The sequence below is a fragment of the Camponotus vicinus genome, unplaced genomic scaffold (genome assembly GCF_025532165.1).
Source record: "Camponotus vicinus isolate PSW18456_S1 unplaced genomic scaffold, iyCamVici1.0 SCAF_1, whole genome shotgun sequence".
In the NCBI taxonomy this organism is placed as follows: Eukaryota; Metazoa; Arthropoda; class Insecta; order Hymenoptera; family Formicidae; genus Camponotus; species Camponotus vicinus.
Genome location: NW_028141945.1, coordinates 29,613,987 through 29,635,632, shown reverse-complemented (window position 1 = coordinate 29,635,632; position 21,646 = coordinate 29,613,987). Strand labels below are relative to the sequence as shown.

Here is a 21,646-nt window from a genome sequence, read left to right as displayed (position 1 = left end):
TTTCATACATCGTTTCATAAAAGTCGCGATGTCAGAATTGACGTGGGTCAATCATCGACGACGAGAAAAAAACGTAAGATGAGAGCGGAGCGACGAGGTGAGCGAGCGGAGCGGAACGGAATGTAGGATGACGGGCGAGAGAAGATCGGGCAATATGCAACATATCGCGTGGCCGATGCAGCACGGAATGATTTTTACGTATCTAATAAATGGGTGTCCGCAGATATCCTCGGGCGGCAATTCGGAAGTGCCACGCGAGAGAGAGAGGAAGAATAGGAGCAAAGCGAAATGACGATACTATTAAGATTTTCACGGCATTGTTCCGTTATAATGCGACGAAATGCACAAGATTGCCCGTTGAAAAGACGAAAGAGAGATTTTGTCTAACGGCAAATTTATTCGTTTACGAGATTTCGCTCTCGAATTTCGAAAGCAAAAATAAAATAATCCAATAAAATTTTTTATTAATTATTATTTTAATTAATTTTTATTAAAATCATTTCAATAATAATTGAAATAATTTGAATTATAAAATATATGCCATCTCGTCTTCATTTTTGTTAATTTAAAAATATAATTTCTCATATTGTGAAATGATACATCCTATCAATAAATAGCGATCTTGTTTTCTTCTCTTTCATATTCCTTAATAGAACATATTTTAGAATGATTAAAAACGAATGGCGTTGAGACTAATGGCGTCTGACACTTTGCTAGCACAGTGAAATGATATTTTTCTATATTAATCTAACGACAACCTTCTAGAGTTTTACGTAATTTTGCCGTGTGTCGCGACGCTCGTCAACGTCGACGCGATAGCATAACGATAGAATCACGTATACGAGTTGTGGAAAATCGAGCTAGTATAACGGCCTAGCTGCAAGGCCGTTTTGCGACTCGCTGCGACATATAGCTCGTCTAATAATTATTAGATGTACAGCAGGCTCGCGCGTTGCTTACCCGCTGGGCGGTTGCACTTGTTCCGACAACCTTGGCACCGAGCCGGTTCTCACGATCTTTCCGCAACGTTCTAAAGACTCCTTTACGAAACGTCCGCACGCGTGTTCTCGATAATTGCGTCGTCTCTCAAGATGTTTAAACCCTCATTTCACTTCCATTATTTATTCGTCTTGCCAATCAATTAGATAGCAACTATGTTTATTGCTCGTTTTTCTCTTTCGTGAGAAAAGTGATATAATTCGAAACTCTCGCTGATCATTATTACTGAACTGGATCGCTATTACTCGAATAGAGAACTGCTATTAGTCCGATAGGAGGTACAAATTATAGATGTTTCTTTTAACAGAACTTATCAGAACGTAATCATCACTACGTCCATTATTAGTTCCATGTTGAAAACGTGTTTTTAGTGCGAGTACAAGCAACCGATCCAACATTTACATTCGTATGCTTATATGATTAATGACAAGATTTACATATGAGTTTAACAAGCTAGTTATGTTTGATAAAACATGTCTGATCAATCTAGTATATCTCTATATTTTAATAAATCACATTTTTCGAGTTCAATATTTCAAGCTAATCGCAACTTTAAAATATTCCTTGTAGTTTTTAGCTATTCTATTCTAATATAAAGTGGACGAAGAAATTTTTAGAATTACTGTTCATTTTCTTCCGACATATATTCAAAGTTTTTAATTGATTTCTTATTTTTTTTTTAAATATATTCTTCGAATTTACAAAGTGCGATTATCATTAACTCTTCTTATCCTCGTATGCTAACAAAAAGCCAATTCATCCCTCACAAATCCGACGCAAGAGTGGGATTTTACGATAGTCATAGAGACGCTAATATCACGTTTGGGATAGCTTTCGAAACATTACCTCGCGTTGTCGAGGGCTCTCGATAGTCGAGCACGTCCTCGCGATATCGCGACGCGAATTATCATTTAAGGGGCGGTTATGGAAAGGTCAGGAGCAACGGGACTCCCTCGAAGACTTTAAAGGTTTCTATTCCGGCCCTTGTGTGAACATAAGAGACGCAAACGTAACATCTAAAAAGTTCATCGCCACGATTTTTAGGAAAGAAACTATAAAATGTTACATATATTTAGAAATTCAATAAGATTGAGTTCGTTTTAATTAAAGTCTTTGGGTGCAATCATTTATTTTAAAATGCATTCTGTAAATTTTGCGTTACATATTAATAAATATTAATTTCTATACAATCTTAATAAATCTTTAGAGTCTTATACGCACTTAAAATTTTATGTAATAAAATAGATAATAAATTTTTTGATTAAACTTTTCTTGCTTTTCTTAATATCAAGATTTACAAGACTCAACTTTTAAGGTTCTTTAATTTTGTGACAAATATTCAAGTCAATATGATACCTTCACAATTAATTAATAAATTATAGAAAACTTTTACGAGTATTTGATTAATATAAAGATATTAAACAAATGTTATTCCATGAAAAATTAATCTATAGAAGATATGCAAATTGATTGTCTTAATGGTAGCATGTAAAAAATCGCATAAATTTAAATTTCCCGTTTTACGAGATGTTACACGATTGATGATTTTACACGACTTTACATGATCGATTGCGCGGAATCATTTTCGAATATTAAGATACTTTCACGACGTGGCTGTGAGGATTAACATAAAGGAGGTGTAATCCTAATCCTGATCAGGCAATATATTTCCTTTTTCCGAACGCACGTGTTCGATAAGTTCGTTAGCTCGAACTTCTGGGCGGTGAGCAGTCAGGTTTACGACAGGACGCCCCGGGCGATCCTTCGTCCTGTTAGGAGAACTCCACCTCCTTCCACTTCATCTTCTTCGCGCGCGCGTGTTACGTCACCGTATTTACGAACGCGTGTCGTCACGTGCCCGAGTTAATTTCCTGTCCCAACGAATCATCCGCTTCGTCGACTGCTCGACTTTGGAGGTAAAGCAACGCGAAATCACGATGAAGTTAAACTTCTTGCGGGCGGACTTTATGCGAGATTCGAGTCGCGTATGGCCTGGTTGAAAGATTCCCATGGAGATATCATCGTGTTTGGCCCACTTTCGATCATGAGCACGTATTCGCTAGTCGCAGATACCTTGTCGATGATTAAACTAATGGTTTCTATAATCATTATGTGTGTGTGTGGAGGATGTAACCATCAATTACGGATTGAAAAAAAACTTCATGATCAAAGTTTAATATATGGTCGGTAACTGTATATCTCTAATCAGCTGCGTTTCAAAATGTCACTCTGTCTTATTTCATTAATTGAATGAAGAAATAATCAATTTATTTATCTTAAAAATCGTACATCGTAAGAAAATGAAATCTAAAATAAATGTAAATGAATGCATTGAATGAGACCTCAAAATTCAATATAACCGTCAAATAAATAAATACATAAATAATATATACATATATAGCATAAACTGTCAATCTCGTTGGATTTTTCATTAATACATTATGTTTATTTTTCGCATGAATTTAGCGTTCGCTCTATCAGGGACAATCATATCTGGAATAATCTCTAGTTTCTCGCGCATTTCATCTCGCGAGAAGGAGGAGACGAAACGGATGATCGGGATTTCACGAGCAGGACGATCCTCCCTGAAGCTCGCCTCGAATCCGGCCAGGACTCTTCGCAGCGGCTCTCGAGAGAGTTAATCGCGCCGCGATTAACGGTCGTGATTGCGACCTGCTCGGGCGAGTCTCGCGATAGTCCTGGGATCCGAGGGGCGTACTCGATCATTTACGGGCCCTCGGCATGCTTTTCCACCATAGCCCTGGTCGCTGCGCGCAGCAGATCCGAGATACGCCGGCAAAGTTTCTCCGTTAGAAGGGAAAAAAAGGGAGAGAAGCGACCCCTCGGACGCCCCTTCGATGCAGTTTTCACTTAAAACGCGCGCAAATGTGCGTGATCGGTTATCGTAGTAATTGTAAAATAATCGACTCCACATCGTCCTAAAGCTCTCGTACCCTTTACGACCAACGTCGATGCAGCCCGCGTCTTGAAGCAACAAACTCCGTTTCAAACTCAATTATGTTAGGTCCATCCAAGTAATTTTTGTATGAGTGCATTTGTTCTTTATTTAATAAATAAAAGAAATTTAACATCTTATAATTCCGATAAATAAATAGCATTCATTCTATGATTCTTTCTTACAATTTCAGAAAGTTAATTTTTTTCAATGTACACAGATAGATACAAACGTATATGATTATCAAATAAATGCAAATTTTTAATATGGTAATATATGGAAAATGCGCTATTTCGGATATCAATGAAGAGGATAAATTTCGTATTGAAAAGTTATTAAACTCTCGAGTCATAAATATGTTGTTTTGCTCATTAAACACACTGAGAAAAAAATCTGGTTGCATATTAATTAGAATCTGGTAGATTCAACCAATATGTCTGTTGGAAAATGGACGAACCAAAATTCTTGTAGGAATTACCAGATGAATCTGATTAATTTCTTCCTGTTAAATTTACCAAATTTTCTGGTTAATAATACTAAACTCACCAGCACCAAGTCGTCTAAAATTTTTTCCATCTAATTTCAAAAGTCTGTTTAATAATCTGAATTCCAACAAGATTATTGGATAAATTCAATCCAGATTATTGAATTAAATTATTTTAAGTTCAATTTGTTAGAAATTAAACTGATAAACAATGATGCAAGAAGAGGCTGCAGCTCAAACACACACAATCAGAGAGCTAGCGTCCTCTTTCTGGCACTACTGCTCGTAAGAGAAAAAAAAAATACCTTGGATTTAATGTTAATACTAGTTCTTTATATACATTTCATGGCAAATATTGAATACGAGTTAAGTTAAGAGTGGCTCACTGCCTAGCGGCAAGCAAAGAAATTAATGTAACAAGAAATTTTATAGATCCAACCAGAAAATACTAACCAAATCCTTATAGCAAAATCTATTAAACGTTCTAGTTATAAAAAATCGAGTCTTATCATGATAACTAGAAATTCTTGTTTGATTTAACCAAAATGCCTTCAATCATATACGTCTTGTTGGTACAATCAAACGATTTTTCTCAGTGCAGAGAAGACTGGAAAATCCGCTTGCTCTCTCGGGCGCGAAGAGAGCACCGGCTCGGTGGGCTTCGTCGCGCGCGACTGAGCGTTCACAATTTGCGGGCGTTTAAAGAGGCAACGTCTGTCTCGCCGCATCGCAAAAGTATCTCTCGTTAGATTCGCGGGGCACGGGCGAGTACTTTTCGCGGGGGGGATCGCGAGGAGGCGTTGGAGGAGATCAAAGAGAGAGAGAAAGAGAGAGAGAGAGAAGTCGAGAGATCTCGAGAAGAGAGATAAAGAAAGAGAACGAGGAGGAGAAAGATAGAGATAGAGAGAGAGAGAGGCGGAAAGGAAGAAAGAACAGGCCGAATACACCTGCGGATATCGAGACAGCCGACCGACCGGCAGAGAGAACCAGTCGACGCGGAATAACTGGTATTAATACGTCACGTAATTACCGTGCGCGAGGGGATATATACCTGTGTGTATACCTGGCGTTGCCCCGGTCCGGCGGAGCGGCCAAAGTCTTGCTTGGAGAACGGGCTGTTGGGCTACGAAAAGAGAGAGAGAGAGAGACAGAGGGAGCGAAGATGCCATAACTGCCCGCGCGCGCGATCGCGAATACGCTCTCGCGCGCAGCAACACGGCTTCGCACGCATGCACGCATGCACGCAACGTACGTACGCACGCACGCGGGAGGGCTCGCTTTTAGACTCGCGGAAGATGCGGGTAAGGAGTATATGCAAGAGTAGCGCGCGAGAGAGGAGGCAGTTTCCAGGCGAGAGCCGGAGGTCGCTCCGGGCCATGCTTCTGTTCCGAGCCATTATGATAATTTCGCCGGAAAGAAGGTTACCGACTTCGGCCGTCGGCGACTTCGACCGCACCGGCCACTCACGGCCGTCCGTTTCATCCGCGGGAGATCGTGTCCGAACCAAGCGCGAGCGCCATTACGACCCGCTAATTCGACGCTGCCGATCTCGTCCGCGGGAAGCTCCCTTTGCTCGCTCCTCCGATGATTTTCATACGTATACTATATCGGGACATTATCGTTTCTTATGAAAACTTTCTCGAGAAATTGGAATTTTTTTTTGTCAAAGAAAACTTGAATTTTTGAATCATCTTGGTATTGGAAGGAAGAACTGGTCTTCTTCATCAGTCGTACCACTTCAAAATGTCATTAAAAAACACTTTCTTTCCTTTCGTTCCTTCTTGATATAAATCTGTTTAAAATTTTTATTTCTTTTAAAATTTTATTATGCAACCCGCATATATTTTACAATAATTTTTAATATTCTCCATCTGGGTATTTTCCTATCTTTTAAGGGGATCCTAAACTGAACGGCGAACTCTTACACGATTACAGCACCCTCATCTAATCCTCATCCCGTATCTCTCTCTATCACGTTATTTATAAAGATGTATTGCTTTTTCCACTCTACTTTACCGATATTTCAGGTACATACGGAAGAAAAATTTGCGGAAGAATGCCATTTATTAATTAGGCAATTAAATTCAGTTTTTATAGTTCGACAATGTTCTACGGTGCAGTACACAATCGTGAAAGCTACTGTTTTATGCATAAAAGCTATAAAACTTTTATAAGAAGCTAATATTTGTACAAGTTAACAGCTCTGACGCCATATTGATTTAAGAAGTCGATAAATAAAAATATAATTTTATACTTATTTTCTTTCTCAATATAAAATCTCATGCTGTATAGAGTTTCCACGTGTCCGTTTGCGTGTATACTTAAATTTTGAAGAAGGATTTTTAATTCCATACAGGCAATAAAAAATGACATACTTCCGAAAATTACAGCGTTTTTGTCGATAAAACAGACGACTTTAGGATCCCCTTAAACTGGATGATAGCAATTGTCATATTTACATATTGTTTATAATATTTAATATATAATATGATAATGAAATAAAACTCAATAACTCAATAACTTATACTATTGAGATAAAATCTTATATGAGGGAAATTTCCCGTTCACTTTCCATCAAGTACAAATTCTGTTGGAATATCCTTGCGCTCTCTTGGAAAGAGGATTTGACAAACGAACGAATCCGTCTCATCTCTCGAACCGCGATACATCACCAGTTGAAAGGGGGGCAAAGCACGCGGAATTTATTTCTCTTGGATAGCGAAATTTATTATTGATCGGACTTAACGACGAGAGAGCGCTCGCTCGCGTTATCGCGCGCGCGATCGACGGGGCGGCTGAGCGATCCTCGGCTGACGCGTATGAAATTTATTACGCTACATTTATCGCAATCAAGAGCGCGAACGCTCCTCTCGAACTTTCCTACGATTCGCCAAGATGCTCCTCATCGTCGGCGTCGATGGCGTCCCGACGTTCCCCGCCGATCGTCGTCGCCGACGAGATCGAGATCGCGGATCCTCGGAGGCCATACGAAGCGCGTAGCGAGAGAAGGACAAGGAGGAACGGAAAGAAGACTCGGCGAGAGAAGGGAAGAGACGGAGATTGAGAAAGGGAGAGGTCGGTGGAGGTTACAAGGTTACACGCGTCCAGAACAGAGCCCCGTGCGCTCGCGCGAGCGAGTGCGCGCGGTGAGGCCCGCCTAAGGTTCCCACGGTGCCTGCCCCGGCTCTCTCGCATGCTACTCCACGCTATGCTCTTACGCTATACGAGCAACATTAAGCTTGAGGAAGGCATGGAGAAACGAGCGACCCGGGCGAACTTGGCGAGGAAGATAGACGGAGATAGGCAACGTTGTGCGGGAAAGCGAGAGAAAGAGAGAGAGAGAGGGTGCGGGTCGGAAAGAGGTGGAGCGCACCTCGACGAGAGAGGGAGAAAGAGAGGAACGGGAGGAAAAGGAGGTGGAGGGTGAAGGTGGGACCACGCAACAATCATGTACGCGGCGCGTTATTAATATCTGCTTTCGTTCACCTCCGCCCGCCGCCCGGTGATTCGTAAGCGCGGGATCAACCGCGGGACCAAACTCGCTCGCTTATGCTTATGGACTGGTTCCGAACAACCACGCGGGACTCGTAGTCGCGAGACGAGAACGACTCTCTAAGAGTTTCATGAGTTAGCCTAGCCCCGCAAACGGGAATAATGCGCCGATCGGCTTGCATGCGTGAATTAAAGACGTGGGACGTTGCCTGTAGTTTTTATTCGGGGACGAAAATCTCGCTGACGAGTTTGTTCAACGGCGAAAAATCGTCTCATTACGAAAAATAATTTCATTCTACGTTTTTAACATCAGGTTCATTTGAATATCGCTGATATTAATTTATTAATATTAATTTATTAATAGTAACATTAATATTAATGGCAATTCTGAAATTATTCAGATTTGTGATAATCAATTTTGTTTTAAGAATAAATGAATAAGAAAAATAAATTCAATGACGATGTAGTTTGATAACGAATTACTCGTAAGACGATTTCTTTTGAAACGGTCTCAGTTAAGTATCTCATCTTTTCATTCCATGACACTTTTGTTCGACAGAATCGCTTTGAATTCACCGATATCTAGTGATTTCGATCAAGAATCCAGTCAAGCTAGATACATCTCTCGCTTATCTCGCGATCGAGGCGCAGCGCGCTGGTGCGAAACGAATAGGCTTAAACGTTGCCGTTTAACGGACAGACGCTTAACGGCATCGTCCGTTCAGTTTCCGTTAATCCGCACATCGCCGGAGATTATATCCGCTTGGGTATTAATATCGGATGCTGCGCGCATCCGATCTCCCTCGGATTTCGCCGCGATTCGCAACCCCGAATCATTTTTCGCGAATCGCGACGAAGATGCGAAAGAATAAACGGCGTACGCACAATACGTGGGAGAGTCCTCGTCGTCGACGCTGAAATTTCTCGACGATGTCCTTCCAGCTTTCCGGTTCGCGAGTGACCCTCCCCCGCTTCTCGCCTCTATTCGTGACACCGAGGCGAAATGCACATTGCTCGACCGTGATTCACCTGTTCGAATTCCGAGCGCGGGTTGCACGCTTCTTTCACATGGTGGTGCGCGAGCCTAAAAATTGGTGGCATCCTTAAGAGACGCGGGAGTCTCGCGGCTCGTCGTAAGGCTTTCCCACGCTGTTTACGTCGATGATGTCGACCGATGAGACGGAGACTCCGCGCACGCGAACAAACAGACAGACCGCTTGTCCGCGCTATCGCGTGTTTTATGCGCCCACGTATTATTCTTACCTCATCAGGGCTTCTTACTTCATCCGTAATTTTAGATGTACAAACGCTAGGAATGCGACTTAGCTTTCATTTGACGTCGTTCGTGTCGTGTCGTTGAATTGGAGCTATTTACGAGAAACTTTATTGTCGCGCGATCGGATCGAAAGGAGGGCGCAATGAAATGAGGGTGGTACTCGGCGAAGAGATACGCGATTTATTTTCCTCAGTGAAATTAAAATTATCAAAGAATTCAAATACCTTCGAGGGAGTAAAATTGAAATTTATGTCCCTGTCGATACCGGATACGTACTTCTCGATCTTTGTCGAGTTGGACGACGCGCATCGAATCGCCCGGTGAATGCGTAAATCGAGTTACCGTGTATCCGATATGACAACGGCCGTGATAAATAGCGATTTAATGAAAGCCGAAGGCGTGCGAAAGAAAATTCTTGATTATTGAGAGAAGCTCGGGCCTCGCGATTCCGCGAGCGGCGGGCAAAACCTCTGTAAATGTGGCCCCAACCGAGAGTGCGGCATCGCTTATTGGCACGTATTCGAGGGAACGTCGTAATTGCCGCATCCCGACGAGAAAGAACGGAGAAAGGAAGAGCGTCCGCGGGAGAGAGACGGCGGAAACTCGCCGCGATGCAAATAACGGCAGCCTCAGAGCGGCGGAACTTCACCTGCCTTGCATCGCGCGTGAACCAGCTCTTCTACCGCGATAGAGGTGGGCAGACATGTATCTCTCAAGACCGGTATAGCTTCGACAGGTTCAGTCTAAGAGTTCAAGCGCAACGGTTTGTCTAGCGCTGCCTGTTTCTTGAGAACTCGAAAATTAATCTGCACTTGGTCCAAATTTAATCAAAATTAATTAATAATAGAATTAAGAGAGTAAGAGTGGGTCATGTTGTGTAAAAGAAGCTCTAGCTATTTTTCTAATATATTTTATATAACTAATTTATCATCTGACATCTAACGTAATAATACAATGCTCAATGAAGGAGAGAATCAAGTATTTATACTTGCCATTGCCTCTCGTAAAAAAGTACGAATAGAGATGTTAATTAATAAATTGACGCATTGCGAGATTTGCTGCTGTATTGAGGAAAATTTAACCGAGCGATAAACGACGTCAATGTGACTATCTTCAAGCAAACTGTATATCTAAACACGATATTAATTATTCTCGTGACGCCAAGAGACATTTTCTACAATGTCATATATTCCTCGCTTAAATTAAAACGCCAGTTCTCGGAATTTTACAAACAATTCTTGCTAAAGATATACAATTTTTCCTCAAGATGTTTAACATTTCTATGAATAATATTTCTTTAATTACCTCCTTTTGATTAAATTAAAAAAAATGCATTTATCTAAAATCACGACAAATATATCTGTTTTGAAAAAACAAATCGATGACCGTAATCAATCATCTTGTGTATCTTAAATCGACTTTGTCTTCAAAGCAAGCATAAACAGAGGTTTGGAAAAGCGAATAATGACGTAGACCATTTCTAGTGTGTATGTCTGCGTATGAGAGAGCGCATAAAGCCGACTGACATAGCAAGCCTTTTGCAGCTGAACTTTCACATTCTGATTGGAGCACAGAGAGCTCGGTGCTCCGGGAGTTCCTAAGGTTGTTCCGAGTCAAAAGCCGATTGTTTCTAATTGCGCATGTACGTTGATCTAATGTATTTAATTCTATATTAAATTATAAATACACACTAAATTATATTAAAAAATAACGATCCTAGATATTTTCCCTTATTTTACATACTATGAATTTAATATGATGTTTTAAATAATATACAATGAAATATTTAGATACTTATTATCATATAACTTTCGATGTTTATTTATTAAAATTTCTCAAGAAAGACTTTTTACTAATTATTAAAAGTACATATATATGAAAAAATTATATTAATTGATAATTATAAATAATAATTCGCAATACATCAGTGAACAATAATACTCTATTAATTTCTGAAATCATTATATGTGTACTCTCTAAATTTCTTAGAGTGAAGCTTGCACTCGAAAAATTGAGTGACTGGTCAAATCACTCTAGTTAGAGTGATTTTTCACTCCTATGAGTGAAAAATCACTCTAACTAGAGTGATTTGACCAGTCACTCAATTTTTCGAGTGCAAGCTTCACTCTAAGAAATTTAGAGAGTAAACTCGAATGAGCAAATAATGTGATAGTTTGAAAACCTCGTAAATTCATGAAATACGTAGTCTTCTAATTTATATAATATTATTGTGATATTATTTATTAAATCATCTTAATCCTTCCCATCCTGAATATTTCTTATTTATCTCTCAAATCCTCTCATATTCACGTTTAGATTACGAGACCCGCAGATAAGATTCGTTCGCATTAAATCGAAGATTCTAGAATGACAGTGAGGTTTCTCAATTCTAATATTTCTTTCGCAACAGCCCGACGCGCAGTCGATGACAATGCGAATTGAGCGCACGAGCAAAACTCAATGTCAAATTTCCGAGGATGCGCCTCGTCGAATATTCAGTGGCGATAATTCAGCGTATGTATGTCTGAGAGAAAAAAAAAGAAAGAAAAGACCGACGTGTTGACGATCGAGTGGAAAAGCCGTGGCGAGCTTGGATTGGCCGAGGATGAACAAAAGGCGCGAGTTTACGCGCACAAGGTGGACCTTGCACCGCTGAATATGCATATCGGACTTGGCCGCCGATCGTAATCCCCCACAGGCGGTGTCAGGCTCTCTTGACCCGACAGTTTTGTCATGGTAATGCGCCTACTTTGTATTTTAATGCACGGAAAGAGATTATACGGGTAAATATGGGGAAACGTGGTCGCTCCGCGCGCCAGGAAGCTTGTCCGATCGATGAAGAATTTTCGGAGTAGGCGAGCGTAGTGTGTTAACAAAATCTTTATTGCTCATCGGTTAAACAACTCCTTGCCAATTTCTCCTCGGTAGACGTAACGGGAGATCTAAACGAGAGAGATTTCTTATTACAGCGGACTCGCGTACTGTAATTCAATTTAATTATAGCCTAGTTTAATTATATACTTTAGTCGTGTGCCGTTTCGAGTCGATTGTATTGAACTTTGCACAGATGTTTCTTTTTTTCGATGAGAAAATTATTGGGATGTAAAACAGCAATCACTACTGATAAATGACGCACAAAAATGCTTGAAAATTTCTTCATTTATTATTTATATTATTCAAATCTATTTAGAGTATTGTCTCCAAGGTCCCTAAAAATATCCTCAATTTTTGCATATTTCAATTTATAAGTTTAGATTTATTTACGTCAATAAATTAACGTACTACTTCTCATTATATAGATCAGATTCATCTAGAAATATGTGAGAAAAGAATTCTCTATCACGTATATTTTAATGAAGCATTCTTTCTTCTACGAAAATGAATCGAAGCGGAAGTCTCCTTTTACGATCTGACAATAAAAGCTGTCAGGTCGGATACACGTGGATCTCTCGAAAGAAATAAAAAAAGATGAGAGTAGATTGTGCATAAGAGACGACCTAGAAAATAGCTGCGGTCAAGTGGAGCAGAGCGACGCCACTCGATACTGTTAATCGTAATTAGCGTTGGAATCCCGTCAAAGTTGTCCACGCATCTTTTCCGCAATCTTTCCGCAGCCACGGAGGGTACGTGACCGATCGATTCGAGAAACAAGGATCCGGCGCGTTGCGTATTAACGTTTATCTCGTAGTAACGGTATTTCGAACCGCGACTCTCCTCTCTTGAATTTTTACACAAGAGGATTTCTCTACACAAACGTCCGCTTATTTACGCGTGGCTTCTTGAATAACCAGAAATTATTTTTTGGTCGAGCCGCAAACAGCCTTTGAATTATAATGGCTTTGAGAATATAAAGAAAATTATAAAATTTGTGCGTAAGATTTATGTTTGAATTTGATTGATTAGACTAAATTTAGAAAAAAGATAACAAATTACATTTAAGTTGCACCTCGAGTAAATTAATGCTTCTTTTCTATACTTTACTTGTCAAACAAGCCTTAAATTGCTCTTGTAATAATAACATATAATATCAGGAACATGTTCTTTATATTCGAAAGAGAAATTTTACCGCACCTTTTTGTATAGAAACCACACTCGTAATTCGTGTCAAACTTGATATCGAGAATGAATCAGCAGGTATTCTGCAAATCTAACGGCTAGTTTCCGCAAGAGCCTAACAAGTAATGAGCTCCATCCGCGAAGATGGGCTGATTTTCTCTCATCAATTACTTCCTCGTGCGGCTCATCGGGACGGCGCGCGCGTATTCTTATCCCCCCGTGATGCGGATAAGAGCAGCGAAAGAAGAGGCATCCGGGCGAGGGCGAGGAGAGGAGAGCCGGGAGAGTCTGGCGCTGCCGGCCGGATTACTAATCATTTCCCGGGTCCGAGAAACCCCGCTAATTGATTAAAGTCACGATCCTGACCCTGCCGTAATATCGGCAATCTCTCGCCGGCGTACACTGGCGAAGACAGAGCGAGGGAGAACGAGATAAATAAAGGCCAAGGGAAGGAGAGGGAAAGAAGAGAGGCTATTTTTCGAAGTGGACGTCTCGCGCGCATTTTTCCCTCCTTGATCTTTCCTTCTTCCGCCCCTCCCTCTATGTACACCTCTTTATTTTTCCCTCTCGTTGCTCCCTATCCCTCCCCCGCCATTTTGGCTCACCTCGTCGTTGTCTGCGTCGTCTTCCCATTGTTACTCCACCCCGGCAAGGGAAACAATGTCTAATTTCAGTTAATGCGGCCATAATGGCCCCATCGTCGTTGCATCGGGCCGCGGAACTTCGACGCCGGGAGAGAGAGATAAGTGAAATCCGCGCCGGGCACGGCATGCATCGCAAACGTGTGTCCAACCGCATCTATACCTATATGTACACACATACACACACATACACACAGGCGATCGCGACCGAAGCGCTGGATTATCGGCTCTGGCTGTCTTCGAGGATTTCATAACTGGCAGAGATCCTCGTGCGCGGTTGCGAATGTGTACGATTATCTGTGACCGGAGGGGAGGGAAAGAGGCAGGGCAACGATCGATCGATGCTTGATCGAGCGATCGGCCGACCGGATCGATCGATCGACCGATTGAACGTAATATCGATAGATTGATAAATCCCTCCCGATTCTTCGGCATTCCGGACGCACATACGTCGGGGGAAATTCTTGAGAAAAACTTGTTGCTTGAAAGCTTCCGGGAGAAAAGATATTAATCAGAAAAAATATTAATTATTAAAAATATTAATACTATTAATAATAATACTTAATTCCATTCCATACATCGTTTGATATCAACATGTGATAAGAACAATTAAATTGTGCTGTTATTATTAAGATCAACGTATGGGTTAATTTGACCGCAAATAGTTACGTGTAGTGAAAGATTTCTAAATGATTAAGCTTTTTGCTCTGAATACTTTCTTTTTTTTTGTAAGTAATATTTATAAAATTTATCTCCATTATATATTTATCGCTAAATACGCGCACATACATATTTGCTATTGCAAAGAAATTTAAAAGAATTTTTGTTAGCATCTAATAAATAACTAATACTTAACTCTAACTAAATAAATTATATATAAAATAAATTAAATTATATTTAAATATTATATATAAAATAAATAAATTATATTTAAATATTATTATAGATGATTAAGAGAAATGAGAATAATTAAAAATCAAAATAACATTTTGCTCTTGCTACTTTCGAGTTACAAATTTACTTGTTACAAATAACTTAACACCTTCCGAGACCTGTAATTAGTTCAGAATAACTGCTATTATACTTAAAACGTGATCTTAAGGGAATAAACCGGAGTGTTTAATCGGAGAAAAACGTAATAAGCGTAGGATTAGATAATTATCAGAAAATCGCGTAATCGGTAGACAATCGGGAGGAAAGCGAAATGAGTTAACACAGAAAGAGGCAAGTATGCATAGAGGTCGGCGCAAATGATTGGCGTGAAACGCGTGCAAATAAAGAACGTGAGAACGGGAAAAGACCAGAGAAAGAGAAGAGACAGAGAGAAGAAAAAGCGCAAAAACGGAAAGGCAGAGAGATAGAGAGAGGCAGAATAAAGTGGTGATGGAGGGAAAGGAGGGAGAGAGAAAGAGAGAGAGAGAGAATTCGATACATTTCTGTTGTGCAACGACGCCCGCGTAATTATAACGGGCGTGTGGGACGGTCGTTTGATAATGACTTTCTGAATGCAGGTCTCCGACGATGAAATTAGGGTTATTTGCCTCTCGAGTTCTCTCCACATCTCCTCTCTCGGCTCCCACCACCATCACCTTCCTCGTCGCCGTCGCGCGTCCTGTCTCCTTTTGTTACGGCATTAACGAATGTTCGATGATACACATCTACGTCCACGTGAGAATTTACGAAATTCGAGGTATGTATATTTATGCTTGTTACGGAAAAAATGATACGGCAAGTGAACACGTTTATGAGAAAGAGGAATAATCTATTAAAATCTTTGAAATAATCCCGCAAACTGTCGATAAAATAAATAGATATATAATAAAATATTATAATATATAATCTTTATTATTCCTTTAATTATTTTAAAACGCGCAAAAATTAACTTCTTAATATCTTCTAGAGAAGTAATTTATATTTTTCGTACATTTTTGTGCGCTAATATATAATGTTTGTATATTTTATAAAAATAAGCGATTAATATATATTAATATATATATTAATAATAATAATAATAATAATATAATTAATAATAATATATATTAATATATATTAAAAATGCACAGCTGTGAGAGAATGTGTTACAAATATATCAAGCAAATATACATAAAGTTTAAATATTTAAAGATTTTAATATGATGTTATGACAGGAAAGCATCTTAAAAAAATTAAAATATTGAAGTTAATAGATTGCTCCTCTTTTCCAATCATAAAGTTGAATCCATTTCTTAAATCTTTACGATCGCAAAAGAAAACCGAAATATCTAAACTACACATTTTTTTAATGTGTTCTTAAAGCTATAATTCTTTCGACATAATCACGTGGAATGGAAATACGTCCGTGTGTAAATGGGTTAATTACTTTAGCACGCGCATAAATTACACCGAGCTGGTCATTTTGGCATAAACAATATATCGAGCGTTGTTATTTTCCTTTTTTCTTTCATAAAAAAAAATATCAAAACAGGCGCGAACTAACGGCCGTGGGTTGTAAAATACACAGTACAGATTTATTGCGAGAATATGGGAGAAACGTGCGCGCCAGCGAATGAATACGTTTCTAAGTTCCTCGTTTTAACGAGCGTATTAAGTACGTAACGGGGCCTTCTAGTCGCGGGTCGCTATCGGTGTATCGCGATGGGTAAACTCGATAGTTACGCGACCAACTAAAGAGCGCCCAACATGATAAAGCTAATCTCCAATTCCATACTCGCGAACCGGAAAAAAATCGACTAATCATGTTTTTTTTTCACTATAATGAAGACGAGTTCGAAAAACTCGGGTCGTATCGTCATCAAAAACAGGCACTTTACGCTTAAGATAAATTAAGTATATTGGATAATTAAAATGCACAAGGAACCACACACTGAGATTAACATCTTGAAAAAACTAGAATAAAAGGGTCGATATGTCGGCCAACTGCGGATGTGATGATTATGCGATAAGAGAGAAGCTCTTAAAAATATATAAAAAAACTTGTATTTTTGAAGAATTTTTACGAGTTTCTTATCGCACTATTACATATTTGTGCATTATTTCGGTTTATAAAATTCTTTAAATTATTCATATGTATTTATAAATTCGCATTTATTGAGAAACTTTATATCATTTATACGTCTTTAAAAAATATGCTCTAATATCATTATATTTTTCAATAAAAATATATAAATCGATTTTGAATTATAAATATTAAATTGAATTATAAATAATTGAATTATAAATAATATATGTATAATAAAATATTAAATTTGACAGATTTTCTATTCGTTAATAGTGCTTAAAAAGTTCGTTTCATCTGAAGGATGCGGATGTTAAATTCAGCTGAGACCTAACAAATTGCAAATAATCATTCCATCCTTAATAAAGATCCGCAACGCAAGTCTCTACGTGTCATTTTCAACTCGCTCATTTCGTTCGCTCTCACCTTTAAAATAAATTGCACTTCGCGTTTCGCGGGGCGATAACTCACGCATCGTCGCGCGTTCATACACACGGTCATAGTCACCACACCATCATCATCATCATTATCATCATCCTCGAATAGAAAAGGAGGACGGGGGAAAAGCGCCGGGGTCCCGAAGTAAACGCACCATCCTGTCCCGAGCGCTCGCAATTAAGGGTTAATTAAATTGAGCGGCTTCCTAGATTTCTGTAATCATCGCGGACAGTATCTACGGGGTAATCTTCAGCGCATCCTGTCTGCCTCGAGGGCCCCACGGAAGGAAGGGGCCCCCGAGGTAAGGTCATGCACCCCGCTGACCTCGGACCATCGTCTCTCCCCCTCCCTCCAGTCCTCCTTTCCCCTTTCCATCCCTCCTCTCGTCGTTCTTCCACCTTCTCTTCTCCTCCTCGTTGCTTCTCTCCTCTCGCTCCTTCAGTCCTCTACCTTCTCCCGTTGCGCTGCTGTTGCTGTTGCTGCTCCTGCTGCTGTCGACGGTACAGGCCAACCCCCCTTGCCCTCATCACCCTCTTTCCCGCGACCCTCCGCCCTTCGTGCACTCTCCTTCTCCTCCTCTTCTTCTTCTTCATCTTCTCCTTCTTCTTTCTCCGCTTCCTCTGCTTTTCCCTCTCCTTTTCTATTCTTTTTCTTCCTCTCTTTCCTTCCCGTGCGTCTTCCGTGCGAGCATATACAGGCATCTATAGGGGCCAGGTGAGTGTATATAAAGTTACGTGCCCCGCGCTCGCGAGCGACTCGAATTATTATCAAAGACCGAGGCATCATCGCGGATAATGGGCGGATGTCGCTGTGACAGGGCAGAAAACGCGACGTCTTCTCTGCACTTCTCGTGTCTACATTCCTGTGGGAAAAATCGTACCGCAGGCAGACGAGCTGCCGTCTCTCGTGCGAATAATCGTGCGCGAGTTTCCCTTTCGCGAAGTGCTTCTCTTTCGTTCGTATTATTAAAGAATGCGCGCCGCGTCTAAGAAGTCGTGCACTTTCTTTGAATAGCGAGCAAAGGAGCCCTTATTGAAATGAGGGACAATTGTTCCAGTCTCAAGATCTCAATATATAATGGTAGATAATGGAAGATAACGAGAGAAAATTTAAGAATGTTAAAAACATAAGTTCAAGATTAACCCATTCAGACCTGAATTTTTTCTGGTAATGTAAAAAATTATATATTATTATTATTATTATTATTTTATTATTATTTATTATTTTTTTTTATTATTATTATTTTTATTATTATTTAGTCCACCGAGAGATCGCAGGGAAACTAATTCTAAAAAATAACTATTTCACATGATTTTAAAGTTTTTGTGCATAATTATGTACATAGAGTCTGAATGGGTTAAAGAAATGTTGAAAGAATTTATATATTTATATATTCATCTTAATTTTTTAGAGAAGTTACTTCTTCCTCTTCTCTTTTTCAATAGAATTTACAATTAAACTATTAAATATTATAATTATTATAATTATTGTAGCGTAAAATAAAAAGACAGTAGTCTGAAATAATATTCCCTATAAATAAACTTACACATTTATTATTGTTAATCTTTCTCAATTTGCTATTCTTGAATCTAAAGGATGCGGAATAACGTGTTTTTGATTGATTACAGATCGAGAGAACAATTCAACTTAATTTGCTCATCATATTTCCTCATTTTCCTCTCAACACGCAGACTTACCGATATCCTTCCGCATTTCCCAGCGATAGCGATCGCAAATCGACACGTGCGGCCGATACGCGTAAAAACGCATGATTTACCGGATTTACGATCGCGGCGCGCGCGCGCTTCGGGGCAGACAGACAGCCGCGCCGGCCACGATGGACGGCCGAGTCGTCTCGGACGGAAGTGGGTATACACCTGGGCAAACCTGAATGAGAGAGAAAGAGAGAGGAGCCGATGACCAAAGCATGGTCCTCTCCTCCTCGTATGCGCGGCGGAACAAGGTTAGATGTTATCGCTCGCGGTGCGAGTAGCCAAGTTCAAGAGCGGTGGAACGTGGAATCACGGGCGGGGATAAGGCGTGGGAACCTTTCCGGCCTTTTCAGGGGCTGCAATTAAAAGTTCCTGCCGGCTGAGCGCGCCGAAAGCGAGTTCGGCACGCTTCGGGACCCTAATGTCCTTTAGACAGTTGTAGAAAGTTGATTTTTTCTATAGGACACGGATAGTTTGAAGGCTTAATCTCGCGAAGGGATCCAAACCACTTAACCGACAGTAGTATAAGCTTCGAAAACTTGCAAAAAATACACTTGTCTTTAGTCTCTTAGAAATAAATCTCTGCAGATCTCTGTGATTCTGTGTGTATATAAATTATAACGAATAAATTAAAATAATTAATAGCTTCTATCGCGTCATATTCTACGATATGTCTGGAATTATCGCGTATCATATTGTGCATGATGTAAGTATAATATACGCAATGTCATAAATCTCGTAGCTCGATCGGGATAACACGTGATACCTATCACGATAGCTCGTGATACGGGCCGTGTGACGGAGAGTTTAACGGGTGATCATAGCGAGTCGCATAGTGCTACGTTATCATCGAACTGATGGTTCGTCGGCAATATTTCTACAGATCGCGATCAAACAAGTGGCTCCTTAACCGACAGTCGTAAAGAGCATCGTTTTCTTCGAACAACCTATGAAATAAAATTGAATTTAATGTCTCGTCTCTTATTTCGAATCGAATTACGAGATTCGCGTTTCTTCTCGAACAACAGTGCGATAAATAAAGAGAAATGTCTTTGTCATTGTGCACTTTTAAATCTTCGAAATTTACTTCATATATCGCAAAGATATTGCCTCATCGCGATGATTTTTAGTGCTTTTATTATAAAAACAAAACGAGCAAATGACAGAACAAAATGTAGGAGAAACGTTTCAAGTCTCAAATTTAATGAAATTATATATTTTTATGAAATTTTCCTAGAGCTTGTAACTTTTTCCTCGAGAAAATTTTGAAGCACATTCAACGCCATCGAGATGTTTCGGCGACTTCGATATGATCACCAGTCGAGATCTATCGCTAATAAATTTGTAAAAAGGGTTCAGTACAGTGCATACCTTCCCGGCGCATGCCCATCTTCAGGCACTTTTTCAAGCGACAAAATTGGCACTGGTTCCTATGATGTTGGTCGATGGGACAGTTTCTGTTCCCTCGACATGAGTACGTTAGGTTTCTCCTGACGCTCCTCTTGAAGAAACTCTTGCATCCTGAAAAAAGTAGAGGATCTGTTATTTAAATTCAAGATTAAAAATTTTGTTTATATTTATTTAAAAAATTTTAAATATCTTCTCGAATATATATAATTTAATTTTTTACTTTACAGGCCTTAAAGTTCTGTAAATTTATTAAATAACATAAAAGAAAATTTAATTCTCTATAAAATATATTTCTTCAGCATCTTTTAAATTATGTAACATAGCACACTCAATCTTATTGAAATTCAACTATAAAAATATACTTCCCGCTGTAAAAATTCAGCAGTCAATTTAAATTTCAATACTTCAATACAACTTTCCCCATTAATGTCATGTATGATTAGTCACCTTGTGTGTTCAATCTTTTAAATAAAAATATCAACCATCTCCGCGACACAATAAGAGATTACTTTTCTACCAACGTTTATATTAATTCGCAATATTCACAGTGCAATCGTGGAAGGCGGAAGCTGGTACAATCGACAATCGATAAAGCATAAGCGATTAGCTACCACGTGCTGAAATCAAGATCTATCTAAATGCAGATAGTATGCAGATTCCTATTGATAGAACCTGTATGAGCAGCCATAAACGTGACGGTACCAGAGTGCTTATGGAATAACACGATAAGTTTCTCTTGTTATTGGATACATCTCGCCGTACACACGTACTTACACATAAACGTATACGCGTTGGAAGGACGAAGATTGCGTAGCGCGATCAGAAAAGCAAGGGAAGGAGAGACTCGGACCGATGATACGTGATTACGCAAATTCTGTAACATGCACGTTGCAACGAGACCGATGCACCTTTAAGGTCAACGTAGGGAGCGCGGATCTAAGTTACGATGGATGCACGATCTGGCACAATAGCGGCCGTACGTACACACTCAATATATACGTAGATACGCGATGTTCCTTATGGGAGCGAGTCGAGTATCTCGAAAGTGCCGACGATCACGAAAATCCTATTAGTAGCCGTCCAGTCGAGAGAGATCGAGTATCCGGCGCTCTCTCTTCTTCGTCATCGGTGTCGACAAAGCGCGGGCTTTCGCCGTATTATTCCCGTTACCGCTCCACGGAATTTAT

At 39.8% G+C, this 21,646-nt stretch overlaps 1 protein-coding gene across 7 annotated transcripts in view; it reads right to left on the bottom strand.

The window, feature by feature from the left end:
• Positions 1 to 21,646, bottom strand: part of Svp (COUP transcription factor 2) — a 315,105-nt gene that overhangs the window by 84,088 nt on the left and 209,371 nt on the right. For 6 of the 7 annotated variants that reach the window (XM_083106213.1, XM_083106143.1, XM_083106065.1 and 3 more), the window contains one exon: positions 20,412 to 20,570. In XM_083106213.1, the coding sequence (XP_082962339.1) occupies positions 20,412 to 20,439 (28 nt within the window). In that variant the 5' untranslated portion in view covers positions 20,440 to 20,570. The remainder of the gene's footprint in view (positions 1 to 20,411; positions 20,571 to 21,646) is intronic. The other variant, XM_083105978.1, reaches the window with a different exon arrangement.